The 14692-nt window shown below is 31.1% G+C and overlaps 1 protein-coding gene across 1 annotated transcript; it reads left to right on the plus strand.

The window, feature by feature from the left end:
* Nucleotides 1-12965: 12965 nt before the first annotated feature.
* Nucleotides 12966-14210, plus strand: LOC109787749 (mitogen-activated protein kinase kinase 9). Its single transcript, XM_020346309.3, has one exon. The coding sequence runs from the start codon at nucleotides 13037-13039 to the stop codon at nucleotides 13994-13996; it is 960 nt and encodes a 319-aa protein (XP_020201898.2). The 5' UTR covers nucleotides 12966-13036; the 3' UTR covers nucleotides 13997-14210.
* The last annotated feature ends 482 nt before the right edge of the window (nucleotides 14211-14692 follow it).

Raw genomic sequence — 14692 nt, forward strand, 5'->3', positions numbered from 1 at the left:
CGCTCTCGAAGGAGTCCCATTACCCAACTTATCTCCTATTTTGTTTATTAGCTCGTAAAGGGGTGTCATGATGTTGTGCATCTGAGTAGACAACAAATTGACCATGTCATGATTACTATGGTCCATTTGTTGTCGAAGGGCCATCATTGCTTGATTACTAATACCCGTGGGCATGTAACTACCTTGTCGAATTAATGAACCCTCCTGACTTGTTCCTACATGTTGATACGGGTCTTGCATAACAAAACCCAGTCCACTTGGCCCAGGATTATATCCCTGTGGGGATATATTCATTTGTGAATTTGGCCCTATAAAAGGCATTGACATTTCGACATACGCAGGCTGGGTATTTCGCCAATTAGTTGGCATACCCCAAGGGTACTCTCTAGTAACATTTACCAACTCTTGAGTGGTATTATTATGCCTAGCATGGTTTTCAAGCAACACAGGAGGAGATCTTGCCCCCCTGGTCACATTGGTAGCATTATCAGGATTGGCGTTAGGCTGTTCTACATCTACATTATTATGGTTTACGTTCATATTATCAGACGTAGACATAGTTCTTCCACTCCTTAATCTCATGCAATTCACATACTCGAAAATCATGTGACTCGAAAAGATTGATAGCGCTACCTAAGAAGTAAAATCAACACATGATGAAATTATGGGACTCGAAAAAAACAAGTGTTGCTCGAAAATAGTTGAAAAGTTGAGACTGTCAGAACATGAAGGTTAAGCCAAAATGGTTACTAAAAAATCAATCGAGAAAACAAGGAACGTGGGAAGAGCGGTTAAAGGAAGTTGAGTCAAGACCACGTAGCAAATATAGTGGATAGCGGTTATGAGTCAAAAGCGTACATGTACAGAATTAACCGCCCTTGATTGCTCTATAAATACAAGGAGTACGGACCTTTACTGGGGTCGAAAAACTCATACTAGAATTGGACTCTGAAGCACTCTCTGCCTACACACACACATGGCTTTCGTGCACAAGATCGTTTTTGGGTATGACTGACTCTCGGCCACTTTTTTTTCTCTTTTTTAGGAGTAGAAGTAAAATAGTCTTCTTGTTCTTTGTTTAATTACGTAGTGTATTCATGTACTGGAATCAATATGTTCGCATGTGTAACGTAATTTGATCATTGTACGAAATGAACTATGATTTGCATTGCTAACATATATATTGTTCACTCTGTTCATATTATTATTTGCTTGCATGAGCATTGCTTGTTAGTAGTAATAGAAGAACATTTCGAAACAAGTAGTTGCTAAGACTTTTTCATCCTACTCTCCATTCTCGGTAACACGATAACGCACAGCAAGACACCTAAATTGAAATACGTTCGTATGCTAGTCTAAATAAAAAGAACCTAGGATTTGATGGTTAATTCCACCGTAAACACATAGCTTCATAAATAAAATTGTCTTTTTTTTTACTGTGTTTTCTCTTTATGCACAAGGACACGTATGGTAATTTCAAATGTTCCAGTTGGTATATGCAAATTTTCTCTAATTTATACTGAAGCAATAATTTACCTCTTGTATTATCATGAAACCATCAGTAGTTATGCGTGATAAGGAACTGAATCTGAGAACTGACATTTATGAGATCCTTTTGCAAGAATCATGAAATTTGCTCTCCCGGAAATGGAAGAACAACACCTTGCAGAAAATGCATCTTTCAACATCAGTTATAATATAACCGGTGTAGAAATTGTTCTCATTTTATTTGGGCATAATCAATATTGGTTCCAAAACTTATGAAAACTATCCATTTTAATTGATGTTAAAGTGTCCCTTATTTAATAATATAACCACTTTGTGGTGATTTTTGTTGAAAAATATATTATGTTAATTTATGTTTGATTTAATTATTCTATTAATCTAATTAATTGCTTGATAATAAGAAACTGTTACAGATTAATAATCAATTATTAAAAGTCATAATTTACATGTTTTATTGGTTCTTAATAGAAGAATTAATGAAGAGTTATTATCTATAACTATTAATAAAGAGAATATATTTTTAAATAATTATTTTGGTTTCTATTTTTTTTAAATTTTTTTGTTTATTTGATTATGTAGTAACTCTTTATGAATAAAAGATAAAATGAAGAAAAAATATATATAAAAAAATTATAACTATCTATAATAATAATAAAATAGATGATTTATAATATTGTATATAAAAAGATTTGTGATATTCTATTATTATAGGCTCGATGAAGGATAAAGATTAAAAAAATTCTCTATTTTCTTAAATTTCTAAATATTGTTACATGTTTAATATTTATAATGATTTGAAATGATATACACTTCTTAAATAAGTTCTATGACAATCGTTTCGCTGTTGCAAACGCAATGAACTTGATGCTAAGCAATTAATAAGATTGGGACAGCCCTCAATGGTAAACAATAGGCCATAATTTATTTGATTATATGCATGCATTCAGCATTCCTACTTCGCAAGTTGCAATCTATTTAAGTTGTCAACCAACATAAAGTATTGGTTCCTAAAGGACGATGGACCCATGTCTAGCTAGTAGTACTCTACCTAATTATTTTACAAACAAATGCTATATCAATTTAATTATATTCACTTGCCTTTTAATTTATTTTACACACTCGTACAATCATAATCCATAGATTATCTTCTATCTTAAGATTGTCATTTTTATAATAATTAATTTAAAAGTATTGTGTATAAAATAATTTTTAATTATTTCATAGTGCAAAAAAAGGGGATAAATCTCAAACGTAGAACTAGAAGTTGAAGTGTATAAGTTTGACTTTAACTTATTAAAAAAAAAATAGTTTGATTCGTTTTTTTTTCCTATTAGTATTATATAAAAAAAAATTATCAAACAAAACTATAACCTCATTGTCTTATTTACTTTAATCTCATACGTTTTTTTAATACTACTTAAGAATATCATTAAATTTTAAATCAATAAGCTTGAGTTAAAAGCACTTCCAATTATAGAAAATAATAAAGTTATAAAATAATTCAACGAGTCAAATTTAAATTTTATACTTCTAATAAGTCAACTTTTAGTTTAACTTACTAAAACTATGTGGCAAATTTTAACTACTCAACTTCACTCAACTTATTAAACCTATAATAGCATCTACTTTTTTAGTAGAATAATTTTTTGATCTAATTATTTTATCAATAAAATCTACAAATAATGAATGTAAGTATATAATTAAAGATTAGAATATAGTTTTACTTATTTTATTTTTTGCTTCTTATAATTTAAAATAAACTTTTTTAAGTTCATGTACTTATTTTTTTTCGATCATTTTTAATCTAAATCTTTTTTGTTCAAATATTTGTTTTTTTTAATCTTTTTAGTCTTTATTATTAAAAAAAATTTATAAGTGAAGATAAAAAAAAATACGAAACGTTAAAAAACCTAATTTAGAAAAATTTTCAGTAAAATAACTTTAACATCAAACACAAAGTTGAATTAATAATTTTATCATGTAAACACAAAAGAGACAAAAAAGTTAATGACAAAAATTAGAAAGATTAAAAAATTACAAATATATGACTAAAAATATCAATTTTAAATTATAAAGATTAAAAAATATTAAAAAAATAAGTATAGATACTAAAAAATCCATTTTTAAACTATAAAAATTAAAAGGTAAAAAAAATAAAATTAAAAAAATTAAAAAAATATTTTAACCTTGATCAAAATTACATTTCAACTAAATGCTTGTCAAATAACAATGTTATGTATTATTTGCATAACTAATCGGTATGATTGTTCAGGTTTAACTAATAATTTTGAATTTAAATTTTAATAATTTTGAATTTGAGTTTGAATATGTAATAATATTAAATAAAATAAATTTTGTTTTATCTTTATTATAGTCTTACCTATTGAACAAAATTGCTCCTAATGAATACCTATGATCCAAAAAATAAAAAAACTGAAATGCCATTGCGGAACTATAAAACAAACAAACAATCAAATGGGCATTAGTTAATAATTTGAAACGAGAGAAGATAGTTGTTATCAAGATCCATAACATCTAAAAAAAATTAAATCACACATATATTCCTTTACAAAATAAAAAAAAATATATTAATTAATAGTCTATTTTAATAAATTTCTTTAAAAATATTTTAAATAAAAAATAAAATAAATCCTTCTGTTAGTTGAAATTAACTTATTATTTGTAAATAATAAATAAGTTTTTTTATAAGTTAATTTGGTAAATTTTTTAAAAATTAATCTATGTATAAATTTATAAATTAATTTTAAATATTAAATTATAAAAGCTTAATTTTTCATATATATTTTTTTATCTATAGTTTACTAATGGAGAAATTTATACTAAAAGTTGATGCAGGATTTTTGGAGTCTAGCTGATAGTAGCCATCAATGAAAGCAGTATCCTTTAAAAAGTAGTGCAAGTTGATTTTGGGAGCAGTGTGTATCCATTCAGAGATATTGATTATGCAAACAAAAATCATTAATTGGAATCTTCACTCCTAACCAAACACTTCAATAAATTAGGATGGATCGTTATCTTCATATTTCTTACTGTGCCGCCTACAGACGGTTCTTTTTTCTTTTTTCTTTTTTCCACCAAAGAGTACTCTTATTAATACACCAGAACTAATCTCCTAAAATTTATCTAACATAACAGTATATGATATTTTTTTTTGTCTCACAAGGTGTTGTACGTATTTGAATTAAAAATTAATTTTAAAAAAAGTATTATATTAGTTTTTTAATATAATATTAATTTTTTTTTATATTTGTATCTCTCAGTATTTTTAGATAGTGGTTATATATATTATATTATATTTTTTATATTCTACTACTTATCATCGTCACGTATATAAATTGATTTTAAAATTATTTTAAACAAAAATTTTAAAATACACTTTATTGCATCCAAACTTTACCCTTGTGATTGTGTTTCTCCTCTTTGATTTAAATTTGATATTACAAACCCTAAATTTTTCAATCCAAACTCCAATCCCTTTGATGAATTGTTTCTCACAATTCACGATCTCGACAACGACGTTGAATTCGTCTTCAATGACTATCAACTCTACAAGATTGTTATAAGCCACCACCTCACCATGGAGGAGTTGAACCTAACGCTTGACTACCCCCACATCATGCAGGAGCTTATGTGTCGTTGGAGCATCCTCCACTTTGTTGGTGGCACTGTCAATGCCACCTCCTCCAAGGTCATGAAGAGTTGTGTTGGTTGGCTAAAATCATTAAGATCATCTCCACCTACTGTGACCGTTTCAACAGCAATGAACAAGACACTTCACTAGAGAAGAAAGGTCGATGGTCCAACTTTACCGCTGACAACAACTAAGATGCGACATTCCATAGTCTAAAAAGGGTGGGCATGTAAAGAGTTTTGTAATGACCTATCATGTTCAATACATTTAACAAAATCAACAACTAGCAACGAAAAATAATTCAACTACCTAAGATTAATACATAAACAATTATTGGAAGTTAAAATAACAAAATATACATACATGCATAAAGGTTGCATCATCGACTAGTCTATATATATATATATATATATATATGGGAGCTCTATTTTCTTATTATTTTATTTATTTATTTCTATATTAAATTTATATATATATTTCTCTTTTTTTTTTATTTTAAGTTTTTAGTTTAGAATATAATCAAATTTATATTTAAAGAATTATGTTATAAATAATTATAACATAATAATAATCGAATTCATAATATTAAAAAAATGCAAAATTAATATTTTAGTAATCCATATTAATTTTTCAGTAATATTCTATTTTATCATTTTTATTTGATTCGTTTGTTTCCTTGATTGTATTCTTTTTTCAATATTATATATATATATATATCGGCTAGTTGATGATATATATGTTTTGTGTGTGTATAGTAATCCTAAGTTGCTAGTCAAGCAACGTTTATATAATATAATTGGTTACATCAGAGTAACCCAACAAAATGAGCAATGGGTAGGGATGACAAATATACTTGTACCGTGAGTAATACTTGAACCCGTCCCGACTTTGACATGGAATACTCGGTTTGACCAGGTACAGGTAAAACCTGATATATTAAATCGGGTACGGATATAGATACGACTGTATACTTACTCGCCCTGTACCTGTACCCGTCCCCGTTTTCATTCCCAATTTAATATCCACTTCTGATTTAATTATGTTAAAGAATTTTAATATATTATTATGTGTAATTATTTATTATAATATGAGATAGAGAAACAATATAATTATAATTATAATATAATAGAAAAATAATTGAAAAATATTATATATATTTTTTTACAAAAAAAAAAAAATTTGACGGGTAGGGGTATACTCAATACCTGACGAGGATGGGGATGAGGATGAAAACTATATACCGACGGGTACGGGTACGAGGATGAGGATGGATTTTACTCGCAGGGATGGGGATGGGGATGAGTATCATGAAACTCGTACCTAACCCGCCCCATTGCCATCCCTAGCAATGAATCATCCACCAACATGACCTCACAAACCACAACCTACCTCCCTTTAACCTTGCCATGCTTCTATATAAATAATATCATCGTAGTCCAACCATAAAAAAAATATGTAAGAGTAAGCTAAATTCAAAATAATATTCATGCAACAACTATAGAAGTAAAAACCACTATACTAATCACTAACACCAATATGTAAACCAACAATAAAGCACCTCATGGTTTACAACATATCAACCCAACAAAACACCTCAACATGACATCCAATACCTTACAAAGGTAACAAACAATTTCATTAATATTCCAACAACCATAACAAGCAACATATGAACAATATCAATAACCATCACATCATATGCTTAACACATAAACTAATGCGTCATCACATATTCACCTACGGAGATCTCCTACGCTAAGGTGGGCTTGATCCTATCGAATCAACCCAACCTATTTATACCTACTAGGTTAACAACCAAATTGGATACCAAGGCCTACAATCTGATTTCTTGGATGTTGTCACTTAAATTATGAAAATACAGTACTATCATTAAGTATAATATAGCTTGGATATGAGTTTATCACGACATTGACATGCATTAACTAAGTCTTCTATGAGTTATATCCCAGTTAACTATCCTTGTGATACCATATACCTCTCCAATAATCAATTAAGGGTTGTAGCCTTCAACTTCATACCTTACTTCAACATCAACTAAGGATCTAGAAGAGACTCAACAATCCACTCCAAGAGATAACATTTACTTAGGAAATTAAGTTTTTAACAATTGGGCTCGTGAAACACCACACCAATATCCACACAATGAGGTATCTAACTTTTGAAAATAATCTCTCCTCTAGTCCTAAGTCAATCAACATGCCTAAATGTCTATAACATTCTCAACACCAACACCTCAACATGTTAATAAATCAACCTAAATGTCTAAAGCATTCTTAGCATCATACCTCAACAAGTCAAAAAATCATGCCTAAATGTCTAAAGAATTATTTGCATCACACCTCAATGATTATCATATATATGCATTATTTCTAGTTAATGGATATAGATCTAACAACATTAATCAATGTACAACATAATTGCACTTCAATAGTTCAACCATATAACTATCTACATATATTATCACAAGTTAATATACATAGACCCTAATCACACCTAGCAACATACAAAATGCAATAGATTTATCTAACATATCCATGCTCAAAAACTAATTATATAATCAACAAGTTATTATATATAAGGCAACCCTGCCAACACTCTCCACCCTAAACCCAATGCCATTAAGTTAGGGAGCTCTCTGTCTTACCTATGTCTAATGTCATGCAACCTACACTCAATGTGGGTTAGGTAAAAATCCCTAGGCCCTCACGCTTGGCATGACAAAGTCTCATGCTCTACTCTAATACGGGAGAGGCAACTCTTTCTCCTCATGCTCGACACCACTCTTTTGGCGCCTAACATCAGTCTAAGTAAAAATAATTCTCTCACCTCACATTTGATGCCATTCAATCCATGTCGACGCAATTTCAACTTGAGACAATTCTCTCTCCTTATGTATGACGCCACCAATCTTGTGCCAAACGTGAGCAAGACAAAGAACCTCTGATTGAAATCATGTCAGGTTCCTTGAAGGCATGTCCAACAAAAAAATGAATTCTACACTAGTAGATTGCTCGAGTTGGCTTATAACACCTAAAATACAGGAAATCCCAAGCATGCAACACAATATACCATACATATACATCATCCACCACTCATTCTACACCAAAATAGCAACATGCAACAACAAATATAATTAATCACCAAAATTCACCTTTATGAACGCAAAACACCAAATTTCAACAAACAACAATTCCCACCTTAGAATCATCCAGGCACTCAATGAATTCAAGGCACATACAACTCATTAATCTATCAAAGATCCAAGTTCTAGTTTTTCTTACCTTAGAGTTGAAGTGAACTGACAAGGGAGAAGAAGAAATAAGATTTTCAAGCTATTGCCGAAGCTCCACACCAAAACAACCTTATTCTCAACTTCTTAGGCTTTGAATCATTAATCCAACAATGATCCTCACGCACTTGGGTAGCCTAAAAAGAAGAATAAGAAATTAGAATCTCAGAGTTTCTCTCTTTGAAATTTCTTAAGAGATAAACTTATGCAACTCAATTCTTAAAAGAAACCTTACTTCTCCCCTTAAGGTCAAACTAGACCTCTATCAAGATGACCCATTAAAACATCCAAAGAATTCTTAGGAGTTTCATAACTCTTAAAGTCTCTTAACATTATACCTCAAAACACCTCAACATATAATTATTGTCAAAAGACAATAATTAATGAAAACTTACGGTCACTAGTACACAATATACATTTTACGTCGGCTATTTTAGGGGTTTTTACGTCATAAAAGCTTCCGACGTAGAAGCAGGAGACGTAAATTTACGTCGGGGCACGAAAACCGACATAAATTTACGTCAGACATGCCACGGTCCGACGTAAAAAAGTCATAAAAATTAAAAAAAAAAAAAAAAAACGAGTGCAAGCAGAACGGCCCGTTCTACTTGTAGAACGACCCGTTCTTCTTGGAGAACGGCCTGTTCTGCTAGTAGAACGACCCGTTCTCCAATCAGAACAGGTCGTTCTCCAAGCAGAACGGTCCGTTCTGCTTGATAAACCCAGGAGCAGGTTCTCCAAATCTGGACTTCATCTTTTAACTGTTCTAGCGCAAAACTCCTTTCATCTCCTATATCTTCTTCTTAGAGCCCAAGTTTCGACACAAATTCTCGGCCTAACCCAGTTGGATCCGTGGATGTCTCTGTTACTTGCTGACAATCACTCTTCATCTTCTCCTTTTTTATCTGAGCTTGATTCTGTTGATTACAAAAAAATCTTGAAACTGGTCATAAACATAACCTCAAATAATCACTCTAAAAATAAGTTCCACCAATCCCTTAGCTAAACAGAAGCAACTTACCTCATAGAAAAACAGATGGACGTATGGAACCAACGCGAAGAAGAAACCAACACGAAGAAGAAACCTCCGAAGAAGAAAAATAGAAGAAGAAACTTGAGCAGGCTTCGGAGGGATGAGGTGCAGAAGAAGGTGCACAACGTGCGGGAGAAAGAAATTTTTGAAATCTAGCCATGCGCACACACCTTCTTTTAAGCAGGGAGTGGGTTATTTACGTCGGTCCCTTTAAGGTCCGACGTAAATTTTAACATCTACGTCGAACACAATGCATAGCCGACATAGATGTTAAAATTTACGTCGGTCCCTTAAAGGTCCGACGTAAAAAAGTCATAAAAATTACGAAACATGCCACCGCGTTTTTATTACGTCGGGTGTTTGTATTTCTGACGTAAAATGGGTGATGTAATATCTTAATTTTCCACTAGTGGGTGTTACAAGTATGATGATGTAGCAACAGTGAAGTGGTGTTTTGAAATTTGGTCTAAAAAAATTTAAAATTAATTTACCTACATATAATGGTGAGATAAAATATAACGAATATAATATATATTTTATTTTACATAGAATTTTTTTAACAAAAGATAATGACATGAACTATTTTTGAAACGATATAAATTGTTAGAAATGAAATAACAATAAAAAAAAATTATAGGATTAAAGAAAAGATAAATTACATAAAAAAATATATATATATAAGTTCATAATAATATGTTTTTGAAGTTTTTTTTTCTTAGAAGTCGCAATCTTGGTCCTACACAAATTAATATTATTGATGCACCCACACCACACTATTAAGTATTATCTTTATTAAAAAAAAATATTATCGAAATAATAATTTATTATCGTTAGTATAACTTTTAGAGAAAGGTTATGTTTTATAACGGCCGTCTCTGGCTAATTCACTTTATTATTTTTGGCTTTTAGCTCTCATCCGAACAATATATTGTCCTATTTAACCCTCTCCATAATAATAATAATAATAATAATAATAATAAAATATAAAATAAAATAAAAAAGATAGAAAAGATTCCCACGTTTTAAAATGGTAGTTGCCAGGAACATGTTTTTTAATAATAAATAATTTGGATATTTTCACCAATTTAAAGTTATCGGTGTATAATAATTTTACATTACGAGTATAGCTGCTAAATTTATATATCAAAATTATTATAATATATATAACATAATATAATTTTATAATCAAATTATATTTGTTGTGACGAATAAAAAAATATTGGTTGTATTTTATTTAATTAATCAATAAGTAATTTTCATCTGAAATTCTGATAAATCACTTTGAGTTAAACGGAATAAAGACACATTTCAAAGCACCAAACTGAGAAGTAACATTTTTTTATCTTTTCTGTCAAACGTGATTTTGTAGGTTTCCAATGGTAAATCAAACACATACTTATTCATTTAGTGTCTTTTATATATATATATATATATATATATATATAAGTTTATTGTTTATTAAAATTTATAAAATTACTTAAAAATATATATTATGATTTGTGACAGTTAAGAATTGAAAACAAATTTAGATTATCAGTACATAATGATTAAATTTATATAATCAAATGACATAATAGTTTTTTTTCTTTTCATATTATCGTATATTATAAATTAAGATTGTGTATTTCATTTGATTAAATAATACATAAGTTATGGTAAATCCTCTTGATATTAAGTTGAATTCTAATAGATAAAAAAAAAAAAACACATTCAACCAAAATTTAAAATATAATACTCCTTTAATAAAATGTCTTATTAAAGATAACATTTTTAAGTAATAATGAAATCTAACTATCCACATGTTTAAGTATATATATATATATATATATATATATATATATATATATATATAAATTAATTAACATATTAATTGATCAATTTTAAAAATTAAAAAACACATAATTTTATTATTTTTCAATTTTTTTTTATCTCAATCAATTCTACTCCCGTTTAATTAGCTAGCCACGTGCATACTACTCATATTATGAGTATTACCGCATCAATCATCATATTTTCAGCTGAAGAATAATTAATAGCATACCGTAGAACATGTATGTTATAGACGATAGCATACCATGTGATAAATAAGAAAGAAATGTAACAATATACTCAAAGTTTGTAGTAATATATAAGGATTAAAGTTAAACATTTAATTTATTCATTTCACTGTATTCAATTATTAATTTTGTAATAGTTTCAAAATCAATTAATAGTTAATTATTATATTTACATTTATTTTTTCTAAAAAAATTTTATATTTATTTTCTTTTTTATTTAATTATTCTTTCTTCTAATAATTTAATATAGATCATAATATAAATTTTGATACTTTTCAATCAATAACAAACATTTTATCATACTTGAATATTATAACTATGAGTTCTTTAGTTAAAACATTGGATTTCATAAAAAAAAAATTGTAGTTAATTTTTTTATTTTAATCATCCTTAATTTTTTGTTCGTTCTAACTAAAAATTTAAGATTATAAATTTTAAATTATTAAATTTAGTCATGTTAATAAAAATTTAAACTTTTGTATCGATAACTATATATATATATATATATATATATATATATGATATGTGAAAATATTTTATAAAATATTAATGTATATTATTGAGATAAAATTTAAATTTTTATTACAAGATAACACTGAAAATATCTATTATATTATTTCTTACTTTTGTCCTTAATCCTATACCATACGTATTTATCCCAATTTTTAACTTTTTTTCAAAAAAGATTGATTAAGTTATTAAGAAATTGATTTTAATTTGTAATGATATATGTGATAAATTATTAAGAAAAATAATATTTTTTCAAAAATAATAAACTGTAACCGACAAACATTAACTTTTTTTTTTTTTTTTCATAAGATAATGAAAGTATAATAAACATGACAACTTGCTCGAGGAGGGAAATTTATTTGGTAATTTGGTTAAAATCGAAACAGGCATAATATGAATTTCTTCCCTCCTAACTATTATCATTAAATCCAAACCTCATGACTACAAAAAGTCAAAAAGTCAAAAACTATAATTCTTTAAAAAGCAAAAAAAAAAAAAAAAAAAAAAACCTCCAATCCCGGAGCATTTAATTCAAAATTTCAATTCAGTTTTCTTAATCTATTATAACCACTCCCTCCAAAAAAAACCATGAATAAAACATGAACAAATACTAAATACAAACACTTGTCATAATAAACATTCAAACTTTCATGTACAAAATATTACCTCTTCTTATTACAATTATTTTAAATTGAAGAAAGAAGTGGAAAGTTGAAAATTGAAAACTTAAAACTGTAAAAGGTGGGCTACATTTAATCACATGCAAAAATAGAAAAGTAAGCAAAACCACACAAGTATATATATACATATTCATATCCATTACAAAGTGGGTCCCACTCTCATATCCACCCTCTTTCCTTCAAAAGCCATCACTCTCTAAACCCACTCACTAATAATATATAACACTCAAATCCATCGCTTCCCACTTTACTTTTTTCCTTTCACTCTCTCCGCCCTCAGCCTCCGCCATGGCCCTCGTCCGCCACCGCCGCCACCCCAACCTCCGCCTCCCCCTCCCGGAGCCCTCCGACCGCCGCCCCCGCTTCCCCCTCCCCCTCGCCCCCACCGCCGCCAAGCCCCCCGCCACCGCCGGCGATTCCATCGCCGCCGGCGACCTTGAAAAACTCGCCGTCCTCGGCCACGGCAACGGTGGCACCGTCTACAAGGTCCGCCACCGGACCACCTCCGCCACCTACGCGCTGAAAATCATCCACAGCGACGCCGACGCCACCACGCGCCGCCGCGCCCTCTCGGAGACCTCCATCCTCCGCCGCGCCACCGACTGCCCCCACGTGGTCCGCTTCCACGGCTCCTTCGAGAAGCCCTCAGGTGACGTGGCAATTCTCATGGAGTACGTGGACGGCGGAACCCTCGAGTCTGCACTCACTCACGGCGGCACGTTCTCCGAAGAGAGACTTGCCGCCGTGGCACGTGAGGTGCTCGAGGGTCTCGCGTATCTCCACGCGCTCAACATCGCCCACCGCGACATCAAGCCCGCAAACATCCTCGTATCTTCTGACGGCAGTGTCAAAATTGCAGACTTTGGAGTTAGCAAACTCATGTGCCGCACGCTTGAAGCGTGCAACTCTTATGTTGGCACGTGCGCCTACATGAGCCCCGAACGGTTCGACCCGGAAGCGTATGGCGGGAACTATAACGGTTTTGCTGCGGATATTTGGAGTTTGGGTTTGACCCTATTTGAACTCTACGTGGGTCACTTCCCTTTCCTTCAGGCGGGTCAGAGACCCGATTGGGCCACTCTCATGTGCTCCATTTGCTTCAGCGACCCGCCGACTCTTCCTGAGACTGTCTCGACGGAGTTTCGTAACTTCGTCGAATGTTGTCTCAGGAAAGAATCCGGCGAGAGGTGGACGGCAGCTCAGCTCTTGACCCACCCGTTTGTTTGTAAAGATCCAAAATCATGTTAAGTGGGCTGATCCGTGTTTTTTTACTCGGGTCGGGTTTGCATAGCATTAGTTTAATTTGAAATAACCTCTTGGAGTTGGTGTATATTCCCGGATTCGAACTTTTGGTTTTAGGAGAATCATTCCCCTTTGTAAATTGTTGTCACAAGTGTCGGCGGAATTACCCATGGTTCTTTGGCATCATTTTAAATTGAGAGTTTAACTTTCATTGTGCAAATTAATCTAATGGAAGTTACACTAACATATTTGTTACAAAACTTGATGAAGTTGGGATAAAATTTGGAGCTTTAACATGATTTACATAATAAATAATTAGTTTAACCTTTAATTTTAGTATGGAGAGAGAGAATTTTGTGGTTGGTAATTTTATTCGAATTCATCATAATTGACATGAAAGATTTATGTGTATAATTTATTTTTGATTCTAATAAGAGAATAAGACGAAAACAATTGAGAGGGTGTTGTGTGTGGAATTAATATTGGATTGATGATGAAAGCAGTGGTGTGTGGGATGAGGTAGGTGGGTGGAAGGTGAAGGGAATGCAAGAAGGAGGAAGAATCCTTAGTTATGTGTGAAGGGGACATTCATGAGTTGTGAAGAGAGTGGCAATAGTTTAGCAACCATCATGGCTGCCGTCACTTTATTTGGACGTTTCTGTGTGCACCTGCTTCACGTGTGCTGCGCCTCACATTCTCCTC

Source organism: Cajanus cajan, chromosome 1 (assembly GCF_000230855.2).
Source record: "Cajanus cajan strain Asha chromosome 1, NIPB_CcT2T_4, whole genome shotgun sequence".
Classification (NCBI taxonomy): Eukaryota; Viridiplantae; Streptophyta; class Magnoliopsida; order Fabales; family Fabaceae; genus Cajanus; species Cajanus cajan.